We start from the raw sequence: 26,671 nt of genomic DNA, 5'->3' as shown, positions 1-26,671 counted from the left end.
CCGGAAAGTCCGTTGGGACCGTCTGTGAAAGTCCCATAGCTAAGAGCTCCTGCTCTAGGCGTGCTGACAAAGGGATTTTGTACTTCCAGGCGACTATCTTGAATTGCCGCAGCTGCCAGTTCTTGAGCAGTTCCCCCAGGCCTAATTATGATACCTTCTGCTAGGCCCAAGAGCGATGCTAAAGCGCAGAGACTGGATGTGGACATCAGCATTGCAAATGTATCAGAGAGTTTCCAATGTGACTGAGTTGATGGGCACGATTAAAGTCTGGTGCACAATGTAGCTGAAGGATGCTATATGTATGTAAAATGCAGCATGTCCATTTATGGTATGAGAGGTCAACGCCCTCAAGTATTTTGTCATTCCAACTACATTTCCCGTTTCTATGATGTATCTTTTTCAACCCGTGCTGATTCAAGTCACGCCTGCAAGCTGTCTTGCAACTCTATCGCAAGGGGGGGTCGCTTTGAGCAGATATCAGTATCCAGAAGTCGAGCGGGTCACCGTGCGTGTCTTTCACGCAAAAACTGTGTTTCATTGGAGAGGGTATTTTGGCTTCAAGAATGGAGATTCCTTCCAATGGAATGCGTACCAACTGGTCGGGTCTGGAGGCACGAAGTCCATTTAGCTAATTTCTTTCCGCCTCACCGTCGACCAGTCAGGCGCTCTCGCATGCAGCATGACTGTTTATTGAGTTAAAATTCCATTGCCAATGTAATTTCTCTACTATATGCGGGTGTAGTTACGTGTTACGAAGTGTCATGGCAACGTTAGGGCTCTTGGGATACTGGGATGCATTCAAATAACGGTGCACTTGATGAGGTACTTTGCAGTCGTTGAGTAAGACCAAGCTCCGTGAGTAGGGTTAACGAAAGAGAGTGAATTTGGAGGTATGAAATCCACGGGCCGTGCCTGATAGGGTCAAGTTCGGCAACACCGATGCTAATGAGCTGCACATTCCGAAGCGGGTGACGCTTTCGAGTTCAGCTCTTGGCAGATCTCAGACAGGCCCTCTGGAATCAACGCCCTGCTTTTGAGGCAGTCTCAGACTTCAGGTGGCCAGCCGTCAGCCATGTGTCATGCCGTTTACCCAATACGTGGAAAACACGTTCCTTTCCCGAGCCTCAATGCTATCTGGGGTATCCACCATTGCAACCTTTGTCTTGACAGTGACCGGCATTGAATATCGTGGTTAAGGTCGTCATGATATTTCGTTTCTGTCGATGTGACATATTTTTAATAAACGTTTAGCACAGAAATAACTTTTGATTGAAGTCTCCCAATGGGGAATCGGGTGTGGCAACCGTGAATTCACAGTCACTAATTATACGGGCCTTGACGAATCCATGAGATCAACAGAGAGAACCTCGGTCCTCGAAAGTGTAAACAATCTGTAACAGGGTTTTCTTGAAGTAACTCAACTAATCCACCACCTCTCATGGTAACTCTGTAAATCAACATTCCCACTGAAGGCCTCCTTTTCGAGCCATGGCGTAGATCTACGTCAGTAGGCGCTTCGCCAGTTGCTGCCGCCACGTCTTTCTTCGTCCATCCATTCCCCAACCATCCAAACCTGTTTCGTTGAGGATTTTTGTACGTGTAGCTGAAATCTTCCCATCGAGGGTCTTTCCGGACCAAGTCCACATGCGCAGCACTGCCAGGCCATAACCCATGAATCCTGCCACCTTTGATCCCTCCGTTGTACCACGAACTGCATGACTCACTCATCACGGTACGAGGGAAGAAAGCTTCTGTGTAGGCTCGGAAGTCACGAGTCGCTTCAATTGTAGGTGCCATACTTCGGATGCCTTGCGTGGCAGCTTTGCGCAGTAATTTGGCGACATACGTAAGCTGGTTTTCCACAGCATGACACAAGGTACCTGCTGGGCCTGTGGCATTCGGTCCGAGTACTGTCAAGAAGTTAGGGAATTCTGGAGCGAGCATGCCGAGGTATGTGTCAGGGAACCCGGGTTTACCACCGGGCCGCCAAGCTTTCTGCAAATCGATCCCATTACACAAGACTGGGAATTGAGTGCTGAAAGTAATGTCATGCCCAGTACTACAGATGACAGCATCCACTTCTCGGTGAGTCCCTGCTGTCAGTGTCAGTAATTAGCACTCGTGTAATGAGACCGAAAATCATACCGTCAACCGTACGGATGCCCGTTTCTGTGAATTCTGCAATGTGGTCCCTGATGTACCTCACGTTGTCCGCCGTCAGCGCTTCCAGATACCCAGGTCCTGGTGTCAGCCGACGACAGCCAACGGAAAAGTCAGGGATGATCTCTTCTGCTAGCTCATCGCTTCCGGAAAGGCGAGCCTTCATCCGCTTGCGGATAGACTCTTCGGCAGCTGCGTTTTGCGGTCCATCTTTGAAGATGCCACCAAAGCGACTAAAGAGCTTTGCTTCCAGAGCTTTTCGGAATCTCAAGTACTTTTCTGGGCTCGTTCGCGCGTCTTCGATGTTGTCGGCGACAAAGTCTGCAAGATCTTCTCCTCCAATCGGCGCTGCCACCCACGTCTTGTTGCGAGCATAGTGGTCGATTCTCGATGCGACTTTCTGCAATTGCGGCAGCACCTGAAGTCCCGAAGCACCATTTCCAATAACGGCGATACGCTTGTCTTTCGGGTCGAAGTTTGGATCCCAAATTGAGGTATGTCTGAGGTGCCCCTTGAAGTCCTTGATGCCCGGATAATCTGGGAGCTTCGGGTCGCTGAAATGGCCTGTGGCGGTAATCAAGAAGTTGGCCTCGTCAACAAAATCTCCTTCATCTGAATGAATCTTAACAATCCACTTCGCCTTCTCTTCGGACCATTCTGCTGAGGTCACGGTATGGCTCGTACGGATGTACTTGCGCACCTCATACTGATCTGCGATGTGTTTCCAATAGGCAAAGATCTCAGGCCCAGTCGCGTACGCCTCCGTCCATGTCGTTGAGGGGGCGAATGTTGCCTGGTAAGCGTGGGCCGGAACATCGCATCGCATGCCTGGGTAAATATTGGTGTACCAAACACCTCCCTACTGCCTCATCAGTAACCAAAGCTCACTAGGGTGTTACCATGTTCATACAATATCTGAGTTTCTCTCGTAGACGACCAGGTCTAGATTGGGAACTTTCGCCGGCAGCAATATGCTGGCGATAATTCCACTTATGCCGCCTCCGACGACTATAGCTCGGATAGGTTCATACTCATCGATGGGATGTTCCTCGATCACAAAATGCGGATCGATGGGTTTCAAAACATTTGGATGCTCCCTCGAATCTGCTTTGTGGTCGTGATTGACCAGGTCAGCAATTGCAGTAGGGGCCATGTCGTTGGGAATTGAATGGATAAACCGTGGAGGACACTAGAGATGAATGTCTGCTTCAATGACACTGAAAGCCGAAACTTTCAGGCATAAAAGACAGTAAATCTTCAATCACGCAACGCCTCGCACTATTTGTAAATCGCCTGATAGGATTCTGCATGCATGAAACTAGAAGCACGTTGTTTCGAACGATGCTGGCGTGATAGAGATATTATCGTAATCGGGAACAGATCTGGAGCCGTAGATGGAGATGCTTAGCAATCTCTCGGAAATTCAAGATGTGGGAGAGATAAGAGGAGAGAAAGCTAGCGGAGCAACGTTGTCGTGATGGCTGAATTCTCCACCTGCCTGCTTCTGCATCGGAGTAATTGGCAGCATCTAGATGGTTCACCGGGGTTGCATGGAAGTATTTGGATAGCCGGTAGGCACTGAAAGTCACATTGGTCTTCTTCAGGCAGAACAGTGTCGTTTATGTGTGGCGCACGCCATTCTTGATTCCGGTTGCGAATCTGCAACCCCACTGTTGGGCTAATGTAAAGGATCGAGAAGTCTGGCAGCCTGCCGATTTCGGTCGCGTTTTCTTCAGGGAATGCGTGGTGGCACAAGCTGTAGAGCTGATCCATTTATCTAGCAACAATGGAGATGGCGGTGAGACGAATTATGCTTCTAAGCTTAACTTCACTTCAGTGTTCCTGTGTCGTTCAACGGAATCAATGCCCGTATCGGAAAAACGACGAATCATTCTCAATGCGTTTGACATGTTCACGCCCAGTCATCTGTGCTTCGGCCAGTGGCGCAGACCCGACGACACGGCTTCTGACAAGTTTAGTGATCTCAGCTACTGGACGAGTCTAGCACAAACGCTTGAGCGAGGAGACATCAACGCATTGATTCTCGCAGATACGTACGGCCAGCATGATATCTACAAAGGAAGCGCAGAGCCAACCATTAGAACATGCTGCCAGTACCCAATGGGAGACCCAGCTGTGGTGAGTATGGGGCGTCATGTACAAGAACCGCATTAACCAGTGGTAGCCAGTGACTGCAATGGCTGCAGTGACGAAGAACCTTGGGTTCATCATCACGACAAGCACGAGTTATGAGGCTCCGTTCGTAATCGCGAAGCGCTTCTCAACTCTAGATCACCTTACTAAAGGGCGCTTTGGATGGAACATCGTGACTTCGTTCAAAGAGTCGGCTGCAAAAGCAGTGAGTACCCATTTCAACACCACGCAGATTCTGTCCACCAACATTCATGTTAGGTTGGTTTGTCATACGTCGAGCATGATGAGCGGTACGCAGTTGCGGATGAATATGTTGAGCTTCTATACAAGTAAGTAGAAACGTTCCTGAAAGCAGGCACGACTAACGGAAAGTCAGAATATGGGAGGGCTCTTGGTCAGATGATGCTCTGAAAAGAGACAAATCGAACGAGATTTATGCAGATCCTGATGGTATTCGTTGGGTCAAACATCATACTTCGAGGTTCAACGTGGATGCGCCGCATATTTTGCACCCGTCCCCTCAGAGAACACCATTTCTTCTTCAGGCGGGAACATCCTCGTAAGTGATTTGCTCTCTGATATATCTCGACCGCCGTAGAAACTGACATCATACGAGCGCTGGAATTGCATTTGCTGCTAAGCATGCTGAGGCTATCATGGTATCAGGGCTCTCACCCCACATCCTGGCACCACGTGTGGCCGCCATCCGCGAGAAGGCAGCAGAGTTTGGCCGCGATCCTCGTAGCGTGAAGATATTTGCAGTAGTTACCCCAATCATCGGCCGAACCGATGAGGAGGCGATTGCCAAGTACGAAGAAGCGTTGAAATACGCAAGGTTCGAGCCAGGTCTTGCATTCTTCTCCGGCAATGCGGGCATAGACCTTTTCAAATATGATCTCGACGCGGAGATCAAGCCCGATGATGCCAAGATTGATGGTAGAGTGCACTCTCTCGTTAACAGTTTGAAGTACCGCGGTGACGACATTCCTACCTGGACACCCAGAAATATCGGAAAGGCAATGGCTATCGGCGGGAATGGGCCGGTGCCTATGGGGTCCGCATCACGGGTAGCTGATTTCCTTGAGGAATGGGTGAAAGTGGCAGATCTTGATGGCTTTAACGTTGGATACGTGACGAGTCCCGGGAGCTTTGAAGACGTCGTAGACCTGCTTGTCCCCGAACTCCGTCGAAGAGGTGTTTATGCACCACTGGGCGAAAGCGGCACCGTACGCGAAAGAGTTTACGGCACGGGGCAGAAACGGTTGCGGGATGACCACACTGGAAGTCGTTTCAAATATGGGAAATACACTGGCAATTGATAGCGGAGATAAAAGGGCACCGCCACTTTCAGCTGGCAATATGAAATTTGCAAAGAACGGCTTTAGATTAACCTATTCGTACCGAAGAAAGTATGGGTACAAGTGCGATATCGCGGATCACGTCTTGCAGTAGCCAATCCACTACCGTGCTTCAATGTCGCCATCATTCCCAAATTTGCATCAGCACTAAGAGCTCGGCCTTCTTCCGAAATGTCAATCAGTAAAGTGAATCGTGCCGACGGCTGTCAAATGATAACGCTGCACGGGGATTTGACCAGTTGCTTTTACTTTTGCCTTCCCAAAACACCATACTTGGGTCTTCAGACGTCAAAGTTATCTTTCGCGTTATTCTTCATGAGATGGAATCAGAAACGGCTTCCAAGGGAGACAGCGTTCAACAGCCAGAGGATTCACATGTCACCAGCACGAGATGGCAACGAGTTCAGGAAGTGATTTGGGATGGCCCTCGGTCAAAAGACGAGAAACGGCTTGTTCAAAGACTTGATCTGTTTGTCTTGTAAGTGTTTGTTCTATGGCTACAACGGGCCTTTTTTTTCTAACATCAACGTGACACAGAAGTTGGGCAACCTTCGGCTACTTTGTCAGACTACTCGATTCAAGCAACATAAGTGGGTCTATCCAGATCCTTACCTTGTTGAGCTCAAATCAACAACTCACGCTGTAGCCAATGCCTACGTTAGTGGCATGAAAGAAGATTTGAATTTCGAAGGCAACCAGTACAATCTTCTACAGACGTTCTTCACCTGCGGCTACTTGGTGGGCCAGGTCCCGTCTCAATTTCTTCTCACTCGCGGTATGTCTTGATGTAAGACTACTTGCGGTCATTCCATCTAATATGCTCAGTTCGACCCTCGATATATCTACCAATGGCTGAGCTTTTGTGGACTATTGTCACTTTTTGCTTCGCCTCGGTACGAAGCGTGCGCCAAGTCTTTGCCTTGCGGTTTCTACTGGGCCTGCTAGAAAGTCCTTTCGCAATCGGTGTTTTGACCATCATGGGCAGTTGGTATACACCCAGAGGTGATTATTGCCAGTGCAACTAAGAGACTGTCACTAATATTCCCAAGAACTTTCTAAACGCATATCAATCTTCTACTCGGCCAGCTACGCTGCTAGCATGTTCAGTGGATATCTTCAAGCTGCTATCTACAAAGGCCTAGACGGTGCAAGCGGCTTGCCTGGTTGGCGTTGGCTTTTCGTATTCTGCGGCTTCATCTCCATATGGGCACCACTTTGGGGCTTCTTCGCCGTGCCGGACAACCCGTTCATCACGAAGGCTCGATGGATGCGGCAAGGAGAACAAGAGAAGCATATACGCCGCATGGAGGCGGTAGACCGGCGAAAGCCAGAACCATTGACCAAGTCGAGAGTCTGGCAGATATTTACTGATTGGCCCCTCTACGTCTTTAGCTTTACGTTGATGTAAGACTCTTTCCTTGGAACACCCAGCAGTAAACTAACTGAGACAAGATGTCATTGTGTGGTAACGCAGCCACTCAACTACTTCTCCGTGTGGCTTAAATCTTTAGACCGTTTCACAGTCTACCAGATCAACCTTTTCCCTACAGCTGCGCAGGCCGTTGGGTTGGTCACCACATTGCTTTATGCATGGCTTTCTGATAGGTTAGAGAAACGATGGCAAGTCCTGCTCATACCAGCAGTAAGTATCACAAGTCATAGTCAGTATCCGCGTTTTCACTGAATTTATTAGATCATCAATTTGATCGGTATGATCATGGTCGCTGTTGGGTCAACCTACGCGCTGACATTCGCTGGGTATCTCATCAACGCGGCTTCTTGGGGCTTTTGGCCGGTACTTTACGTACGTCTCTTGCCCATTTTGCATTCATCATGCTGAATCGTTATAGGCATGGTCCATTGAGATCATGCACAAGAACATGGAGGAGCGAGCGGTAGTCATTGGAATTGCTCAGACCCTTGGTCAAGCTTTCATCGCGTGGGTCCCAGGTTCGTCATCCCCGATGCTCTCGTATGTGAATGGTCGTGTTGAATCGTAGCGTATCAGTGGTTGTTCTCGACGTTGGGAAATATGCTCCTTCGTTCCACATGGGATTCTCCATCATGTGCGGCGTAAGCGTCCTGGAGCTCTCAAGCATCTTTCTGATCAAGCACTTTGAAGAACGTGAGAAGGCTAAGGAGGAAAGGGCAATATCGGCTGTGTAATCCTATGAGATTAGTCACTGAATACGGTCTGCATTGTAACCGTTCTGGATATTGAGATGCACGTTGATCCGTGTTATTCAACGTATTGTCAAGCATTCCTGCGATTGCGAATGTTCATCGGCAAAGCGGCATTCAATCATGGACGTAAATGTGGGCCAATCACCAGATGCTGTGTTAGCGGTCCAATCAGTAGTCAAACTTCTCAACTTAAATAGCAGTGACTATCATTATCCTTGGGCGTCGATCTCGTATTCATTCACCTCGTGAAATCTCATTACTACCTTCCAAAGATGGAAAGCTGGAATTCAAGAGTTAAAGGAAACTCTTTTCGCTCGAAAAACAAGCTTTGAGCTCAGGTAGTCCTAGCGATTCGTGGCTGCATTCGTCAACGCATCTGCAGAGCATTCTTTCCCACTTCTCCGGAGCGTCCGATTCTTTGAAGCCCGCAAACCGCCATGGGTAAGCTCCTTCACTTGCTGCTGCTGCCAGTGCTGGCAGCTCTTGCAGCCGCAGCCGACCGGCCACCGTCTGCTGCCTCCAGCTTCAAGAGTAGAGTTCACTACTTTGAAAATGCAAGGGCAGCAGCCGGACAACGACAGGCGGCATTTGTCGACCGAGCCTCCAATGCGCCGCGCTCAACTTCTTACCTCACAAACAAGACAATGCCTTTCGCCGTGAGCGGAACCGGAGTACCGCTCGTTGACTGGGATGTTGGCGAGTCGTACGCAGGACTTTTGCCGATTTCGCAAAATGCGAGCGAGACGCGCAAGCTCTTCTTTTGGTTCTTTCCGTCAGAGAACCCCTCTGCCACCGACGAGATAGCAGTCTGGTTCACTGGAGGACCGGGTTGTTCTTCGATGTTGGGCCTGCTGCAAGAGAACGGACCTATTCTCTGGGAGTCTGGAACATACGGGCCTACGAAGAATCCTTACGCTTGGAACAAGCTCACCAATTTTGTCTGGATTGACCAACCTGTCAAGACCGGATATTCTACGGGTGAGCCAGATATTCTGAATGAGGATGATCTCGTCAGAGAGTTCAAGGGCTTCTGGAGGAACTTTGTGGACACGTTTGACCTTCATGATCGAAAGATCTACTTGGTGAGTAGACTCATGGTTACATCCAATATGGTCTTGAAGTGCTTTTCTGACCAGGCCAGACGGGTGAATCGTATGCCGGATTCTACGTCCCCTACATCAGCGATGGTTTTCTCAAAGAGAATGACACGGAATATTTCAACATTAAAGGGATTGCCATCAACGACCCTTTCATTGGTAATGCTCAGTTCCAGCAGGAGATAATCCTTCCAGATTTTATCGAATACTGGAATAATGTTTTGGGCCTCAACGACACCTTCATGTCGAGCCTGCGTTCCCAGAAGGAACAGTGTGGCTATGCCGACTATCTGAACAAGCATCTCGCTTTCCCACCTCCACCCAGGCCATGGGACGCGGTGCCCTCAGACTGCGGCGTCTACTTTGACTTTATCGACGCTGTTATGGAGGTCAATCCTTGTTTCAATGTCTACCACATCACTGATATGTGCCCGTTCCCTTACCAGCCTCTGGGTGTAATCAATGGTGGAGACTACGTGCCGCCCTCGGCCCCAGAGTCCTATTTCAACCGTGCGGACGTCAAGAAAGCCCTCAACGTTCCCGACGCAGCCTATTGGTGGGCGTGCTCGCTCAGTGGTGGCTTCCTCGGCGATGACCGTTCACCTGGGCCGGCTGTCGACGATACGCTTACACGAGTGATTGATGGGCTTAACAACACGATCATCGGCTCTGGGGCACTCGACTTCATCCTTCCGACTAATGGAACGTTGTTGGCGCTGCAAAACATCACGTGGAATGGTGCTCAAGGGTTCCAACAGAAACCCTCGACACCATTCTTTGTGCCATATCACGCTGAGCAGAACAGAGGCGCAATGGCTGGGGCGGGAACACTTGGTGTCTGGGGTTATGAGCGAGGAGTGACGTTCTATGAAATACAACTGGCCGGTCATGAGCTTCCCGGTTGGTCTGCAGGAAGTGGCTATCGAAGCCTGGAGCTACTTCTTGGGCGCATCAAGGATTTTAGTGACACGACTTCGCTGGTTCTTTGAGCAGGGTTGATGGAGGCATGCGGCAGAAACCATGATTTCAAAGAGTGTTGGCCCAAGGGTGGATTGTATGGTTTGCGGAAACCTTTGTCTAAGTCCTTGCAGAACGCTCGAAACCGTCCGGCATGCGTTGAAAATCATGCTGCCTAATTTCATGATGATGGTACATGATTTGTGTTTTGCACTGAGCTGGCATGTTATGGCAGCACGATGAAAACGTACGATCTGAAATTGAGGACTAAACATCGACTGAGCCTAAAGAGGAGCAGCCGCCACGAGTAATGCCTGGCAGCATGAAGTCTGAAATCTTGTAAATTTGGTCCAATCGGTTGCCTACCCATCAATGCCAACAGCCAGCTCGGCAGAAGTGCCTCCTAACCTCGCCGTCTGACATCAGACACGGCGTCTGAGTCACTCCCCGTCAGCGCTCGGATTCTACGCCAGTAAATTTGACACCCAGCTAAGCGTCTACACAGACGCTTTCAGGACACATTCCACCCGGAAAGCCTTTCGACGTGTTGAAGGATGAGGCGGTAAACAGGTCAGGAATTAAACTGCGGTAAGCGATGGCGAAGGTGGGAATGGGAGGCCTTTATTCTCTTCGTAATTGTGTCCAACCAACAATTATTACCCTCGCGCAATGAACCGCCAAGGACACTAGGACATCTCCGAGTACAGTTTGCTAGGGGGCGAAGCAAACACCAACAGAGCCGCCCGCCACTGGGTCCCGGGTCCCAGACGTACGGGACTCACGCGACCCGACAGGCATCCGCTGCGCCCCGTCGCCCCTGAGAATGCCTAAGAGAATGCCTTTACCGCCCGGTGCCGACTCTCCGGTCCGAGGCCTCGGCGTCTCATTTCACCCCACAAACAACACTCTTCGGCGAGACGCCTTGACACATTAGTTCCAACACTGCCTGGTTAATTGCTCCATTTCGCGAAAGGAAGCAAACTTGTGAAAGGATTTTGCCAGTTTATGAGGGCGTTTGCCTCTAGGCAGCAAACAGTGTATTACTTCAGATGAGAGTAGCAGCGCGGTCTAATTGGCTGATCACCAGAGGCTGCGCTGGACGCCAGGGATTGGTCACGGCAATGTTTTGGCCTCTATTGCGGCCGAATCCAGCCAAAGGCGTCAGCCTAGACGGTCTTACCGCATCAGCCCCTCATCACAGGACATGGACCAGTGAATATGCGCGAGGCCAACTTGGAAACATCAAGTCGCCGGTGATTCACTCCCCGTGATTAACGGTTTGATATATGTGTGACCCGAAAACTTGCATTTTCGTTGTCTCTACACTCTTTCCTCATTGCAACCCAGCCAAAATCAACATATCCGGTGGCTTGAGACATACTCGCGATGGTTGGTCCCCCTGTCAATACGACGACGATATCCCCTGCTGACATGCCTCAGGTCAAAAAGTGGTTGTTCGGAAGCCCTTCCAAGGGCAGCTCGCCTCCGGTCTCCCGTACCGACTCAATCAGGTCAACCTTCTCGGCGTGGACGACAACTAGCACTATGCAGGCAGACACAGAGGAGCCAACCTCCTCCGACGAAGTCGCCCTCTCCATCCATCCCCTCTCCACGAAAGACGGGCTTATCGCCAAGATAACTCCCCCGGAAGCACCTTCTAAGTCTATTGATCATGTGCCTTGCGACATCGTTCTGGTCATTGATGTATCGGGAAGCATGGGCTGCAATGCCCCTGTCCCCGCTAACCCGGGAGAAAAGACCGAAAACTACGGACTGTCGGTCCTGGACTTGGTCAAGCATGCCGCTCGCACAATTCTGGAGACGATGGACGAGACCGACAGACTTGGCATCATTACCTTTGCCTCCAAAGCCAAGGTTGTTCAGAAACTGATGCCTATGAATAAGAAGAACAAGACACTGGCCGAAAAGAACATTAACGGTATGAGGCCAATTGACGCCACTAACCTCTGGCATGGACTTCTCGAGGGTATCAAGTTGTTCAGGGAGGGTGGTGAGGTCAACACTGGCAGGGTTCCTGCCATCATGGTACTGACGGACGGCATGCCCAATCACATGTGCCCGGTGCAAGGATACGTTCCGAAGCTGCGTGGCATGGAGCAGCTTCCTGCCTCAGTTCATACGTTCGGCTTCGGATACTCTCTGAGGTCTGGCTTGTTGAAGTCCATCGCCGAGATTGGCGGTGGCAACTACTCCTTCATTCCGGATGCCGGCATGATTGTAAGTCAATATGCTTCCCACTCTTGCCCTCGGCCGCGCTAACAAATTCCAGGGAACTGTTTTCGTCCACGCAGTCGCCAATCTCCAGGCAACATATGCTATCAACGCAACCCTACGGCTCACTTTCCCAGCAGTAATCGACCTCGAGGAAACAACGGGAGACTCGGTCGACAAGCAAGAAGTCCTCAACCTGCCCGACGAAAACGACGAGCCAAAACAGCTTTCCATCTCTCTCGGAAACCTGCAATTCGGCCAGTCGCGGGACATCTATTTGCGCATCAAAACTCCAGAAGGCTCTATTCAAGAAGAATCCAGCGTCATTGCCTCACTTGAATACTCCCGCATGACAAGTGCTCTCTACAGAAAGACGACTGAACAATCTCTCTCAAATCCCACCACTCTCCCAGAGTCCGAGATCGCATATCATCTTTCCCGCTCTCAGATTTGTTCCTACCTGTCATCGATCATACCCCTGAGAGAAGACGGCGAACACGAGGCGCTGAGCGACATCTCACCACAGAAAATTGAAACACTCGAGGCTCTCATCAAAGACCTCCCAGCACAAAAGTTCCCCAATGACCCGAAAAACAAGTCTTTGATCGAGGATCTGTCAGGCGACCAACCAAAGGGCCAAATTTCCCTCGCTCTCAAGAACCCAGAATACTACACGAAATGGGGTGTGCATTATTTGCCCTCTCTTTTAAACGCCCACACCAGGCAGATTTGCAATACCTTCAAGGATCCCGGACCGCTTCAGTACGGTGGCGACAGTTCTCTGTTCATCGCATGCAGGGATAGACTTGACAACGCGTTTGATAACCTCCCCGCGCCAACGCCATCAAATCATATGGTTGCAACCCACCGAGGACGTATCAAGATGAGTTCCTACAATACTTCTTCAGGAGTATGTTTCATCGCTTCCACTCCAGTTGTCCTGGCCTCGGGCCGTAAGGTTCCCATCAAGACTCTAAGAAGAGGTGTGGCGGTTCAGACGCCGTCTGGTCCCAGGCGTGTAGTGGCCGTTCTGAAGACGCCTGTCCACAGGGAAATCATGTGTCGTGTCGGTGATCTCGTTGTCACGCCGTGGCACCCTGTTTCCATGGACAGCGGGAAGAGCTGGGTTTTCCCTGCCAACGTGGCGCTGAGACCTGTGAGATACACTGGATGCATCTACTCGGCTCTTCTCCAACCAGATCAGGATGCAAGTGCGCATGCCGTGAATGTTGCGGGCATTTGGGGTGTTACTTTGGGTCACGGGCTTGTGACGGGACGGGATGTGCGTGCTCATCAGTTTTTTGGAGACTACGGCAAGGTTGTGAGGAGTTTGAGAAGGATAGGTGTTAAAAGAAGTGGTGTTGCTACTGGAGGAGGAGTGCGTAGGGATCTGAGGAACGGACTGGTTCGTGGGTTTAAGCCAGCAAGAAGGGTTGTGGTACGGAAGGATGGCAAGGCTATGAGCAAGTAAGCTGTACGCGCTGCAATCGCTTAGTTTAGTAATGATATTGGACAAAGTCGTTGACTGTCTTGGTACGCACAATCTGTGTTCACGTCTGCATCCACATAATGTTGTAGCAAGCAATGCACCTTCGGCCAGCTGTGCCTTTTCTAGTGATCAGGCTTCATTCCCTTGGGCGGGGAATAAATTGCAGTGAATGTCGGGATGATGCCACACTCACCGCCCAGCATGGATGCGGCAGAATCCAGCTAATGAGAGGGCAGAGATCTCTCCAGCTCTCAACGCCATATCACTGCCCTCACAGCTACATCTATAACTTCAATATACCATGCAATTTCACCCATATTTTATAACCCCTCATATTGACTAGTCAAAAGGCATCACCAGTACCTGTACCAACACTGAACATACGCGAGCTATTTCAGGTGCTCCCTATTGGTTCGTTAACACTCCTCTTCCACAGCTACCATTTGCCCAGTGCCAAACCTCTAGTCATCTGATTTGTCTTGAGAGCCAGGCACTGATCACTGAATCAATAGGAGTTTCTGGCTCCGTCGGACTGGTTCATTTGATGAAGGACTGCGGCACGGAAAGATGGCAAGGTACTGAGCAAGTAGTGGAGGTGCAGCGTGTTTGGGGGTGTAAAATTTGATGTAACGGAGCAAATGGCCATTTCGACCTCAGTAATAATTTTCATGTTCGGATGCAATGGCACAAGGTAGCAAGTGAAGCACATCTTGAGTACTCAATTACCTGTTGCAGTGACAAAGGCATCATACAACCGTGGATATGTGTCCTATGCCGCGATTTACCAGGCGCTTGCTTGGTCCCCGGAAGCTCTCCATCCTCTCGAGGGGTGAATAAATTACAGTGCAGGTGATAATGCAGCCCTACATCTGCGAACCTTAACTCAGTCAACATGCACGATGCAGACTTCTATTGGGGAGCTCCGCACAGCGCCACAGCCCTATGGAATGATGGTCTTATTTTCTCCGGGGCCCAAATTGATATAGAGTGTACTCAACACCGGATGGATATTCCTGAGTTGCGTATAAGAGAGTCTTGTCACTGCATGATACGCTTAAGAGAGCCACCCTCACGTCTTATTACATTTCACCCAGTTGAGGGTGCCCCTAAGTCACTCTCTTAGCTGCGGACCTCCCCTAGGGGAATGTTCATTCCGTGCCTTCCCTTGTAAGGCGAAACCTCCGCAGGCTTCCATCCGCCACGCTGTAGTAATCCCTCGTCCTCAATCTTGAATACTTCAACTTTGAGCGGCCTGCAGCATTTGATCATCTCCTCCTCACTATCCTCGCCGAAACCCCACAGCGACAAGTCACCTCCAGGGCAAGTACCTATTCAGCCAGTGTTAGCCCAGCTCGCACTTTAAGTGTTCAGAAGGAGTTGCTCACTCAAAGCCATGAGGACATCCTGCTCAGCCAGGAATTCAATGTAGTCCCCAGGCCCCGCCGGGCAGGGGTTCATGAAGTACCGTCCCTGCTCATCCAGGCCCGTTGACTGGAAGATGTTGATAACATCATGAACATCGCTCTCATTAAGTCCGTATGGAATCACAGCACGAGTGAGGTTCGAATGGCACTGGAAATCGTAGCTTCCTCCGCTAAGGATGCTGTTGATATACGGGTCACATCGCGTGCCGAGCAAGTCGTGCACACGTCCGCCATGCTCATCCTTGCCGTACCACGCCAGTGTATCCGCGATGATAGTCACCAGGGGCCTGATGTATGGCAAGTTGGACCACAGACGGTCTCCAACAGAGACGTGACTTGCGTGCAGCTGACGAGTGCGAGAGGCCCAGAACCGTTCGCGGGGGTTGTGGGCGTTCCAAATGTTCAGGTCGCATGTGTCATGTCAGCTTGGACTTCGACTGGGTAGTATTGCTCAACTAGTCGACACCAGTCGCACTCGGTGCTCAGGGATCGGGCATTCGCCCAAACTTACCAACTTGAGGTCCTTCGGGTGTGCTGATTCTCACAATCGAACCAGCGGGCGCCTTCCACGCCTTGCCGGAACGAATAGGCAAGGTAAACTCCTCCACCAAAACTCTAGGAGCCTTCTGCGCCGACTCGTAAAGCACCTTGTCGACAGTAAGTGGTGATCCGGCCGTGGCGAGATAAGCCGGGACGGGCTTCGGGATCGGCTTGCGGTCCTTGAGCCGCTGGGCGGGGTCGATATCGGCAACAGACATTTTCCAGACGAAACGTAAATAAAATGATGGAAAATCGGTAAAGGAATCAAGAAAATCATCCAGGAGGACTCCGACTTTAAGAACATGAACGGCAGGCGTCGATGATAAACCCCGCAGAGGCCCTTACGTAAAGGCCGAGATTCGTGATCCGAAGCCGCTAGCCCACCATCTCCACAGCATGACTCCGGTGTTTAGCGCACGGAAGGAGACTCCGAACGGTGTCGGAGTCTCTTGCCCAGGCACTGGAGCACTAAGGTTTAGCGGTTCCCTGCAAAGCTGCGAAGTCATCTAAGCAACAAATACTAGGACTAAACCAACACAACAGCAGCCGTACGAATTTAAGCACACAGAGGCAAGCAAACAGTTAAAATGACACGAGCATGCGAAAATATCATTACGCACATTCCTTTATTACACACCAATGCATCAACTACCAGACTTAAACGCGCGTAAGGTCGTTGAAACGTAAAAGTAAAAAGTCCAAAAAGAAACGTCGGCCGATGGAGATACTCCAGGCTGTGATGCCTCGTGGGCGAATCGAACGCCCGATCTCCTCATTACTAGTGAGGCGCTATACCACTTAGCCAACAAGGCTTGCTCGGAGTGGCGAGATGACATCCTAAGGACTCCAGAGGATGAGGCTGCTGCATGGATAGTGCGGTTGGCCACGAATGGGACCCATCCCCGATGAGCAACATCATGGCGAATCTCCAGAGAGGCCATGATAAGAAGCTGCCCGCTTGGAAATGGACATGTCTCTAAAGACTGCTATTAGTGTGCGGCTTCGCTGGTCTGGGCTGTTGAGTTCGGCTTAATTCCGGCGACGTATCGGAGACTTGAGAGGGAACTGGCGCAATACTCTTTAAACCCCAGCTACCGTGTGAAAGACAAATTGCGAATGGAACCGAGCCACTGAGCTGAAGTGACCCTCTCCCAGACCTGTCCATCAACGCCGCTATGCCATCCTCCGGCGCCACTCTACTCGATATCTCTCACCATCCAGATAGATCCCTTCTCGGCAGTCGGCCAGACCCGAAACCCCATCTTCTCGTAAAACTTGACAACCTTCTCATTCTCTCCACCAACGCCAATGTGCCATCCCTTGCCGTACAACCTCCCATCTCCACCCTTGACCTTATCAGCCTCTCTCAGACTCTCCTCAAACTTGCCAATCAGCTTCCTCCCCCATCCCTTGCCTTGGTAGTCCTCAAGCAGGTCGATGTGCATCGTGCCCTTCCACTCTCCCCACAGGTTCTTCCTCTCATCGTCCAGCACAAGCCACGTCGGATTCCAAGCCTGCTGCAGCAAAGCCTCCTCGTTCACCTCTCCCGAGGGCAGATTCCATGGCGCTTTAGTCTCAAGACTCTGGGGTCGCCTACCAGCCAGCTCCGGTGACGTTTCGAGCACTTCCTTGACGTAGCGATCATACGCGGCCGCGAAGTCGTTGACGTTGGGGCAGCCGATGCAGTACCCCACCACGCGACCGTTGCCGTCGTCAAGGACGTGGCAGGTCGAGGGCGAGAGGAGCGTATACTGGTGCGTCCAGAGAAACGGCGCCATCCGAGTGCCTACCTCGGATTTGTCGAGGGACGGAGGCAGGGTTGCACGGCACTGCGAGCAAGGTTAGCAGGGCTTGCGGATGTGAGATGGCGGGTGCGTACGATGTGTGCCGTGTCCTCGAAATCGGAGGGTTTGTAGTTGCGGATGAAGGCCATGGTGACGGAATCGTTTGTTGGCGTGCGTTGAAAAGAGGACTCGACGTTATTGTTGGGCCTCAGAGCGCTTTAGCCAGCAGGTGTGATACGTCACGGGCGAGCGGGGTTCTCTCTGACGATGGTGAGTACGTAATGTCAACTCGAAACGAACTGATGCTACTATTTCAGCCAGATGTGAGAGATGGTCGTGATGTTCGACTGGATTCGGTAGAAGGGCAGGAGGACTCGCTATCAGCTGATGCTTACGGAAGGTTCGACGCCCGGTCATGGGGCCGTTTTAAGTAGCGCCCGGCCGGCATTCCGGGCCGATGCGGATTCCCCCGCATCGCACTGCAGAGTTGCGCTGAAGACTGCTACTTTCCATCTCATCTCACCCAAGGCCACCACGCAGCAATCATGCATGAAAGGACTTTGAAATTTCAGTAATACTCTGTGAATAGAAAACAAAACCACATCCGCTCCATTGGCACCAGCCACGTCGCTTGCTTGCTCCAGATCCAACAACATCTCCATCCATTACTTGGGAACGCAGACGCACGACGCTGCATTGTTCCCGGTACACGCGCTGCCCCCGCGTTTCTGGAGATTCAAGCGTCAGTACGATGGCTCATGAAGTCTGTAGAAGCTGAACTCACCTTGCCTTGCTTCCCGCAAAGGTCGTTACAAATAGCGACAGAATCGCAACCCTCTCGCGGTGTTTGCGGAAGTGCGCTCGCGACGCAGGCAAAAGTGACGAAAAGCATTGAGAGTGAGAGTACCTTCATGTTTGCGGCTCGTGGAATGTTACTTAAGCGAAGTATTTGGACAAGGGCTCAATGAAGATTCTTTGTGCGGCTGTGGTATTAGTTTGCTTTCGCGGGAGGTGAAGAGGTGCTGGAGGGCGCGTCTTTATACCGTTAAACAAGCCCGTCGGGCCCTTTTCCGACGAGCAAATTATCGAGTTCTGCGTATTTACTGAGACCTATATCTCGAATGCCATACCGAATAGCCTTTGAAGCTCATGGTCCCAAGTTTCAGACGACATCACTCGAGTCATATCCACCACCTGGCAAAAGCGGACGATCCTGCCACATCCGGGGGTTATTTCCCCCGCGAGTCCGCCTGAGACGTGATAAAGTTCGTCCAAACATCACAGAAGCTTTCCCACTCGCGCTCGTCAGGCCAGACTGTCGGGTTACTCCCGCTCAAATCTCCATGACAGACATGCCCCCGTGCTATGATATAAGAAAGGCCACCCTGTTTGAAGATGTCTCCGTGGATGTGTCATGTTTCACCGCGCAGCGAGGCCTCTCTCCATACGTCGTTTCCTGAAACTCGATCATGGACACGGAGATTTCGGAAAATATCTTGTCCTGGAAATGCAATCCCGAGACTGGAGGCCACGGAAGATTCAAGGACGGCGCCCTGATTCAACCGCGGACTTTTGACCTGCGGCACTCATCTCGGGTCTTGATTCTGTCATATGGCGATTTCATGTCTTGCCCCCAAGTCCGAAAGCGCACGTTGGTGGGTAGCAAGCTCAATGGCGGACTGAAAACAGACTGGGTAAAGCTGGACCTAACAACAGCTCTAGTTAACTAGACCAGCTTAGACGTTGCCATCCTCACATCAAAGTTATCATAGTCATACTCACATCATGTCTATTACTCATACACTGAGTGACTCCTCCTCTATCAAAACTCCATGCCTCTCTTTGCAAAACCCCAACCTCTGTTCTACTTTCCTCTTTTTTCTTCCCCGAACTCTTTTTCTACAGGCGCTTGCCGCTTCACTTATTCCGTACTTCTTATCTACGTGCCATCCTGGACTCGATAAGAGACGTCAGTCCCATCCATTCACTAAGAACCCACACACAACAATCAAACCCCGTTTTTCATCCCAGCCAGATCGAACGCACACTTCGCGATGCTGCGTAGGCCTCTCCGTCGCCACCCGCCCCAACAAGTGGGTCATCACCCACCACATCAAGCCCTGATGGTCTAGCGGTATGATTCTCCCTTAGGGTTGTCTCCACGACATCTCATATCTGGGAGAGGTCCCAGGTTCGATCCCTGGTTAGGGCCCACTTCTTTTGCAGATTGCACCAAGTCACAACAATGTTTGATTTTTTGTTCGTGTTTTCTTGCGCCTACTTTGCTTTCTTTCTTAGCTACTAAGCTATCTGGAATGCATTAAATAGCAGCTTATAATGGAGAGCTAAGTAGTAGATAGAGTGTAGGACAGACAGCCTTTAGTGCTTTACTGCGACTTTAATCTATCTAGAGGGGACAGGTATTGCGGCGGGGTTGCATGGGGTTTGTCTGTCTGGCCTTGCTCGAGAAAGAGAGTACGTGTCAGTACCAATCATCATCAATATGGCCACGAGAGATATGTCGGCGATCCATCCGGAGCATCAAGGACCGGCGAGGTTGTGGGCTGACAGTAACAAGAGAAACAAACACTGCAGTTGTCAAATACGAATGTTCACAGGAAGAAACGATGTCAAGCCCAAACCCTCCACATCTTTCCCCGTCAGAGTCATACGGCAGTCAACAAGGTGCGCCTCCAGGCGGCAAACTGCGGCAGAAAAGTTAGAAGGGAAAAAGGTGAAGCCCAAATGATTTGATTTTTCCCACGGTACGCTACCTGGTACGTGGTATATCGGCCTAACGTACCCCATCCTTAATACAGTATAGAAACACTCTGGTATACTCCAAATTGAAACGACCATGCACCCATCTTCCAAAATATTGAGATCCTGCACGCGGCAGACGCCAGGCCCACCTCCGAGACGCACTCCATTTACCGCGAAACCCAGGACCCCGCCTAATTAAGATCTCTCCAGGAGTCAAGATCCAATAAGTCGCTCACCCACACGAGGGCGGCGAGTGAGAAGGAGTGTAAGAATAAGAAATATACAATAGAGACCACACCATTGTGCGGTGATCATGTAGTGGGAAATAGAAAGTAAAACAGTATAGAAAGGGTTTTCATAGATTCGTCATGACCATTTTCTCCCCCGTCCCCTTTTCCAGCTATCCGTGCGATAATGGGAGTAGATTAGAATCGAAATAGAAATATTGTAACCAACTGAAATGTCTCAGATCATGCCGCCCGGCATGGAGCTGTTGTTAACGCCGCCGGGAATAGCCGTTGGAGGACTGTTGCCCCGGTTCATGCGAGCACGCATGTTCATGCCGTTTGCCTCGCTGATGGTCTTACGTAGTCGGCGTCGCTGGCCCCCTTGGGCATCCTCATCGTCGCTGATGGAGAAGGCGCTGTTGCCGTCACCATTGGGGTCGCTAGCCATTGGTGGCGGCGGCGCCAGAGGGAGATGAGGAGAGCTGGCGCCCATATCCTCCTCGCCCCTGCGGCCAATGATGGAGCCAATCATGTTCCGGCGCTTGGGGTTGATCGGAGGCACTGGTGGAGGGTTGATGTTGGCATGAGCGTGAAGATTGGGCGTGGATGCGGCGGCACCCAAGATGCTTCCCGACCGCGATCGGGAACCGCTCCTCGAGCGGGACTCTGACGTCTCAGGAAGAGCAACAGTAGGGACCCGAGAAGTAGACGATACAAAAGTGGGCTCAGAGATGTCCTTCTTCTTGACAACTCGCTTCATCGACTCATCAAGGCGGGTGACGGGAGCATTCTCCGCCGCAGGAGACGGAAGCGGAGGAGCAGACGGCCGGCGAGGCGGGGGGCTGAAGGTAGGCGTGGACTGACTAACAGGAATCTGAGGCGAAGGCATGGGTGCCATTGGAGACACCGGGGATGGTTGGCCGGAGTCGGGTCCTCTGCGACGATACTGAACAGCGAGATTGCCCTGGGATGCAGATCGATCGAGGGCCTTTGGGGCAGCAGCAGCTCCAGGGTACGGCTGGGGAGGCATATGCGGCGACCGGCGGATGTTGGTACCGGGCAAACCGGGAGACGGCATCAGCGGCCGAGAAGGCGGGGGTCCATTAGGACTGAGTCCTGCTTGCCGGTCCTCATACGGTGACGAGACGGTGCGAAGTCTGGCAGGGCGCTGAGCTCTCTCACCGTTGCTCGCCTCGGAACCGCTACGATCCCGCTCCGTGCGTGACGGAGGGCGTGATCCGCCACGCCCAGGTCCTGCACCAGGTTGGGGCTCTTCGCTTGGCGTCCGCTGGTAAGTCACGGGAGGAGGACGGCGTTCGCGCGACGGAGAGCGAGTGCCCGGGGTGCGGTCTCGGCTTGGTGCCGTCCGTGATGCCGGGGGTCCTACCATGGCACCAATCGTAGAGCCGCCCAGAGCGCCAGGCAGAATGGGCATTGTGCCGGATGTCGGGCTACGCTGAGCCTCCAAGAGCTGCTTGCGAGCCTGTCTAAAAGCCCGCAACCCAGCGTGCATTGAATCATCTTCCTTGGGTTGCTCCTGTTGGGGTTGAGCGGGTGCCGTCTCAGCTCTGGCAATTTCAGGCCTCTCGCGCTCCTCCTTGCCGAGGGATTGGCGCTCATTCTCCTCAAAGCTGGTCTTGTTCGGGCTGGGAGCGCTGCTAATTGTCGAAGTGGCCAGTCCCAGCATCTTGATCGCCTTGGCATGCTGGCTGTTCTCACGGTTAGGACGGTCGGCCAAAGAACCTCGGCTAGTCTTGGACCTCAAGATTCCAAGAGGGTTAGGCCGAGGCAGTGAGGGCTCTCTAGTGCGCTCAAAAGAGTGAGGGGACAAGGAGCGAGACAGAGATCGGCTGTCACGATCAGACTCCACATAGGACGTGAGTCTCTCTCGGACCCTGCGCTGGGCATCCGCCAGCTGGTTGGCAAACTCGTCGTGCTCCTTCTCCATCTCGGTGCTGGAGCCGGTATGACGCTCAGAAGGCGCTGTGGGTGGGTTCTCCCTCGGGACCGGGGCAGGAGCGGAAGTAGGAGCGGGCGGCAGTGCAGAGGTGGGCGGTGGTGCAGAGGTAGGCGCCGGAGCCTCCTTGGTCTCCTTGATCTCCTTGGTGGCCTGCTCGTTAAACATCGGGATCGTCGGAGACTGCCAGTCTGGCGACTGCACTTCCCAGGGGTTTGCCGTTACTCCCAAATCAGCCAGGGATGACGGGTCGTAAGGATCAAGCGGGAATCTGGAAGCGAATGTGGATGTTTGAGGCGCCGAGCCGTAGATTGACGAGGTGTTGCTGTCTGTTCGGAGATGGGCGCGAACCATGCCGCTGAGGCCTGCAGATGAAGGCAGGGTTGGCGAGTCTTGTGGCGCGCCGAGCTGGTCGGCGGGTGCTGAAGGGAACGGTTGATCAGAAACTGGGGAGGGCTCAACTGACTCCCTACCGCTAAGTGAAAGCGGAGTGGGAATGGCCGAGTCTCTGAAAGCGGGATGATCGCGGTCCGCTGGTCGCCTGGTGACCATGGGAGACAATTGAGCCTCCTCTTCCTTCTCGTTGTAGTAAATCGACGCGGCATCTTCCTCCTCCAACGTAGGCTCAACCTGGACGACGGGCTCAGGTCTCTCAATAGGCTGTCTCTGTGCGGACGAAGACGACCGAGAACGACCAGTGGTTTGCGAGGCATTGGACTCGGTGCGGAATCGATTGGTAGGTGTCTCTCGACCTTGCTGGAGTTGAAGTTGCCTCTGGGCGTACCTGGTATCGTCATAAGAGTGTAGAGGCTTCTGGAACATACCCATGGCTGTGGCCTTGCCTCGGTCGTTGGGAAGAATCGAATGTTCCTCCCCTTCACTGATGGGCGGGCTGAGAGGCGGCGCACCGCCAAACGAGGGCCTCAAATCCTGGTTCCGGATACCCAAGTCCATTGGTTGGATGGGCGATGCGGCCGTCGGCGGGCTGGCAGATCGCAGATTGGGCGCGCTTCCCTTGGCCAGTATTTTGCGTTCACCAAATCGGTCCGCAAAAAGACCCGTTGTTGGCGAATGACCACTCTGAAGGTCGGGTGTCCTGCTGCCAAAGCCACGCTGTCGGGAAAGCGTGTCCATGCGGGACAATGCCGAAGATTGTTGCTCCTGAAGCTCGTTGTTTAGACCTGTCTCGTAGAGACGCTTCGTGCGGGTCATGCTTCTTTCAAGCAGAGGAGTGCCCGCTGCAGAACTCGGCGCGGTTGATGAAGACTGCCAATCCTTGGTGGAAGACGTTGGTTGGGACATCACGGAAGTTGCAGCAGTGGAGTTGCGGCCGAGTGATGGCGTTGAGGAGGTTGTTGAATTTGTCTCCCTGTTGCGGTTGTAGCCGGCGGGAGGGGGGGATTCCGCGCGTGCAAGATCGAGGCTTGATGTGGATTGAACCAGGTCCTGGTCGTCGTCGAAAGACATCTTCGCCTTCTCCGTCTGCCTCCATTTCTGGAAAGAGGACATGGCAACATCGTCGTCATACAGAGCACGGTGGCTCATTCCGCCTCCATCGACATTCTTCGTCGACGCGCTTCCTGAGGCAATCTTATAAATCTTTTGGCGTCCACCAAACAAATTGTTCCCTTCTCCCGGCTTGGACCTGTCCATGATGCTTCCCGAGACAGAGTTCCCGTCTGAGGAGTGGAATGAATCCATGCGGTCCATACGGGCAAAAGGGGCCTCTTTCCTAATGGACTCAACCTCGGCAATGTCCGAGAGACCGCTCGCACCAGCGCCGAATCCAAAATCCATTCTTGATGCACGCTTGGGGAAAAGGACGCTGTCGTCGCTAGCCTTGCCGATCTTGGTGTTGGGATCATCTTGCTCTCTTAGCATGGAGAACCTCGCTGAAAGACCAGTCATCAATAGACTTGTGCGGAAGTCGTCGGACGAGGGTAGGGCATTCTCAAGGTCGAGCTCTTTCTTGGGCTCCTCCTCCTGCGACTTCTTGCCCTTGCCAAACAATCTGAAGGGGGCAGGAGATTCAGACTCCTGAGAGGCCCGGGGCGTGGATGAGGTATCATCCTTGGCCCTCTTCTTTGTGCGAAAGCGGTTCATTGTGACTGATTATCGAGAAACCGACAAGCTGAACAATCGTGTTTCGACGGGTTAGTGAGCTCGGGGGTTGCTCTTCATTAGACAGCTTCCATTAATGGTGGTTGGGATGGTAGATCGAGAAGTTGGGATGAAAGGGCGAAAGTTTGTTTGAAACTGGAAAAGTCGTTCTCGTCGATTGGCCAAGAATGCGTCTGAAGATGGGATGCCTGGACACAAATAGTATGGTTAGCAAAGATTTGACAGGAACCCTTGGACAAACAAACACGTTCCGGTCTCAGCTCCAGACGTCTTGTAGCGTGGGGAAACAACGATTGAGTTCAGCAAACGTCGGAGACGCAGTAGCTGTGCTTGAGCCCCGTCGCAGCGAGTGGATTGAGACGAGGGAAGGGCCAGAGTTTTGACATGAATGCGACGAATATCCAAGGCAAAGGGACGAGGCTGGAGAGGGCCAGGGGCTTGGTGGCAAGCGAACATGTCAAAAACGTACCTGGTTCAGCGATTGCGCTGTGTCGGGAGTGTTTCAGCAGTATGGGGATCGTGCCTGGCTGTCAACGTCGCAAGTGGACTTGACTTTTGAACAGCCGCAAGGTAGCGTCGGCGTCGATCCTGTGGAGGATTCGTGATCGAAGAAAAAAAATGGAAAAATTCGTCGTCGGTCCAGGAGAATCGAAGACCTCGGTGGTACGACGGGTTAAGCCAGTATGGTGGTTTGGTGCAAAGGACGTAGAACTTTTCAGGGTTCGAAGTCGCACACGGAACCCGATGGTTTCCTGCACGATAGGCTGGCGGCAGCAAGTCGTGCTTCGACTTCGGGGTCGGATTGGGAGTGGTGGTGATGATGTGCTGGAACCGCGAGGTAAGCCAGGCGGTGGTTCGAGGTCGAAGTCGAGATCGAGGTCGGGGGAGGGAGAAACGAAGTGAAAAAGCGAAGCTGCTGAATCGCGCGTTGATAAGACAAAAGGGAGTCGTGGCCGTCGGGGGGGTAATTCGACAATCCCGGTCGAGAAGTCCTTTTTGGGTCGATATGGGGTGGTGGAAGGTTGCAGAGATACTGGATCTCGCAGGGCCGCTCGATTCTCTCTGTGCCTCTCGCTCTCTCGGTTGTTGGGTCCAAGCGAGTCGTCGGGAGACTGCCACTTGCTGCTTTGACGATCGAGGTAGTCGACGGTGTCGAAAGACGACGGAGAAGGGGGCGAGAAGAGGTGGAGAGACAGAAGAAGGCGTGATGTTGGAGATGTGGGAGGTCCTCCTGTTTAGATTTTTTTTTTTCCTCTCGTTCCTCCTTACTACCTATTTTTTTTCCGTGACAGGCAAACAAAACGACCCGGAAGAAGAAAGGGAGTGACTTGGGTGTAGCTGATCAGAGAGAACAAGGAATGGCAGGCGAGTGGGAAAGAAGGACTGGAGACCTGGTGGAATTGAAGGTGACGGGAGGGAAAGGAGTGACCCAGGAGGGAAAAAAGAGCAGTCAGTCGTCTGGATGGATGGTTAACAGGGGACAGGGACATTCGAGGGCCGTGGACTGTGGGCAGAGGCAGCGAGAGATTGGAGAAGCGCAAGAAGAACTCTCAAAAGAGACCCCCTGCGGCCTATACCTGGTCCTGCGCCTGGCAGTGGTGGACAAGGTGCGGTACCTGGCAGACAGGCGTGGATTGAGCGTGCCTGTGCCTGGCTTGTCTGGCTTTGGTCTGGTCTGGTCTCTGCTGTGGGAGCTACAAGGAGCCCTGCGATTGGACGAGAGGAACAGGGCAGGCCCAGGATTGGCTCAGGACAGGGGACCGGGGCGCAGGGGAGAGAGCCGTTTAGCGTTGGGTCGAGGTGGTTTAAGCGGTGCGGCAGGTGGAGAGGAGAGTGCAGCGACACCACACACTGGACTGGGTGACTGGAGAGATGTGAGAGGGGTGGGATGAGTTACCAGCTGGCGGGTGCCATGTTAGCGACGCCGGTGTGGAATGGCGGCAGGGGCTTAACGGAGGAGTAACGAGATGCGCCAATGAGGGATCAGGAGAGATTAGGTAGGTGCGGCCCACGGGAAGGGAAGGGAAGGGGGGTGGGTGGTGGTGGTGCACCTGCGCAATGTGATGTTCACTTGCACTGAATGCCAAATTTGAGGTGGGGGGAAACCACGACGGCGACGGCCTTTCCTTCCACGTCCCCGTCCCACTGTGTTTTCCGGTAAGTTAGGTAGGTAGTGACTGCCTCTGACCAGTCATACTTGCAAGTGCACAGTTGAATGAAGCAG

General features: G+C 52.4%; 8 protein-coding genes and 2 non-coding genes across 10 annotated transcripts; 5 read left to right on the top strand and 5 right to left on the bottom strand.

Moving 5' to 3' along the window:
* Positions 1-2,011: 2,011 nt before the first annotated feature.
* COL26b_007482 (uncharacterized protein) lies at positions 2,012-2,986 on the bottom strand (the record flags this gene model as incomplete). The annotated part of the gene is made up of 2 exons (XM_053180271.1): positions 2,012-2,021; positions 2,202-2,986. The coding sequence occupies 2 exons, from the start codon at positions 2,984-2,986 to the stop codon at positions 2,012-2,014; spliced, it is 795 nt and encodes a 264-aa protein (XP_053035720.1).
* Positions 2,987-4,970: 1,984 nt separating this feature from the next.
* Positions 4,971-5,633, top strand: COL26b_007481 (uncharacterized protein; the record flags this gene model as incomplete). The annotated part of the gene is made up of 1 exon (XM_053180270.1): positions 4,971-5,633. One exon carries the CDS (start codon positions 4,971-4,973, stop codon positions 5,631-5,633), a length of 663 nt encoding a protein of 220 aa, XP_053035719.1.
* Positions 5,634-6,771: 1,138 nt separating this feature from the next.
* On the top strand, positions 6,772-7,838 carry COL26b_007480 (uncharacterized protein; the record flags this gene model as incomplete). The annotated part of the gene is made up of 3 exons (XM_053180269.1): positions 6,772-6,984; positions 7,523-7,644; positions 7,673-7,838. 3 exons carry the CDS (start codon positions 6,772-6,774, stop codon positions 7,836-7,838), a joined length of 501 nt encoding a protein of 166 aa, XP_053035718.1.
* A 662-nt stretch (positions 7,839-8,500) lies between these two features.
* COL26b_007479 (uncharacterized protein) lies at positions 8,501-9,942 on the top strand (the record flags this gene model as incomplete). The annotated part of the gene is made up of 2 exons (XM_053180268.1): positions 8,501-8,938; positions 8,998-9,942. The coding sequence occupies 2 exons, from the start codon at positions 8,501-8,503 to the stop codon at positions 9,940-9,942; spliced, it is 1,383 nt and encodes a 460-aa protein (XP_053035717.1).
* Positions 9,943-11,341: 1,399 nt separating this feature from the next.
* On the top strand, positions 11,342-13,613 carry COL26b_007478 (uncharacterized protein; the record flags this gene model as incomplete). Its single annotated transcript, XM_053180267.1, has 2 exons — positions 11,342-12,148; positions 12,201-13,613. 2 exons carry the CDS (start codon positions 11,342-11,344, stop codon positions 13,611-13,613), a joined length of 2,220 nt encoding a protein of 739 aa, XP_053035716.1.
* A 1,137-nt stretch (positions 13,614-14,750) lies between these two features.
* On the bottom strand, positions 14,751-15,813 carry COL26b_007477 (uncharacterized protein; the record flags this gene model as incomplete). The annotated part of the gene is made up of 3 exons (XM_053180266.1): positions 14,751-14,959; positions 15,017-15,373; positions 15,567-15,813. 3 exons carry the CDS (start codon positions 15,811-15,813, stop codon positions 14,751-14,753), a joined length of 813 nt encoding a protein of 270 aa, XP_053035715.1.
* A 522-nt stretch (positions 15,814-16,335) lies between these two features.
* On the bottom strand, positions 16,336-16,407 carry COL26b_007476. The gene has a single exon. It is a non-coding gene; the product is annotated as a tRNA-Thr (tRNA).
* Positions 16,408-16,791: 384 nt separating this feature from the next.
* On the bottom strand, positions 16,792-17,528 carry COL26b_007475 (uncharacterized protein; the record flags this gene model as incomplete). The annotated part of the gene is made up of 2 exons (XM_053180265.1): positions 16,792-17,424; positions 17,475-17,528. 2 exons carry the CDS (start codon positions 17,526-17,528, stop codon positions 16,792-16,794), a joined length of 687 nt encoding a protein of 228 aa, XP_053035714.1.
* A 1,968-nt stretch (positions 17,529-19,496) lies between these two features.
* COL26b_007474 lies at positions 19,497-19,591 on the top strand. The gene has a single exon. It is a non-coding gene; the product is annotated as a tRNA-Pro (tRNA).
* A 1,016-nt stretch (positions 19,592-20,607) lies between these two features.
* On the bottom strand, positions 20,608-24,429 carry COL26b_007473 (uncharacterized protein; the record flags this gene model as incomplete). The annotated part of the gene is made up of 1 exon (XM_053180264.1): positions 20,608-24,429. One exon carries the CDS (start codon positions 24,427-24,429, stop codon positions 20,608-20,610), a length of 3,822 nt encoding a protein of 1,273 aa, XP_053035713.1.
* Between the last annotated feature and the right edge of the window lie 2,242 nt (positions 24,430-26,671).

Source organism: Colletotrichum chrysophilum (genome assembly GCF_026319265.1).
Source record: "Colletotrichum chrysophilum strain AFK26 chromosome Unknown scaffold_61, whole genome shotgun sequence".
NCBI lineage: Eukaryota > Fungi > Ascomycota > Sordariomycetes > Glomerellales > Glomerellaceae > Colletotrichum > Colletotrichum chrysophilum.
This window is presented reverse-complemented; position numbering and strand designations above follow the sequence as displayed.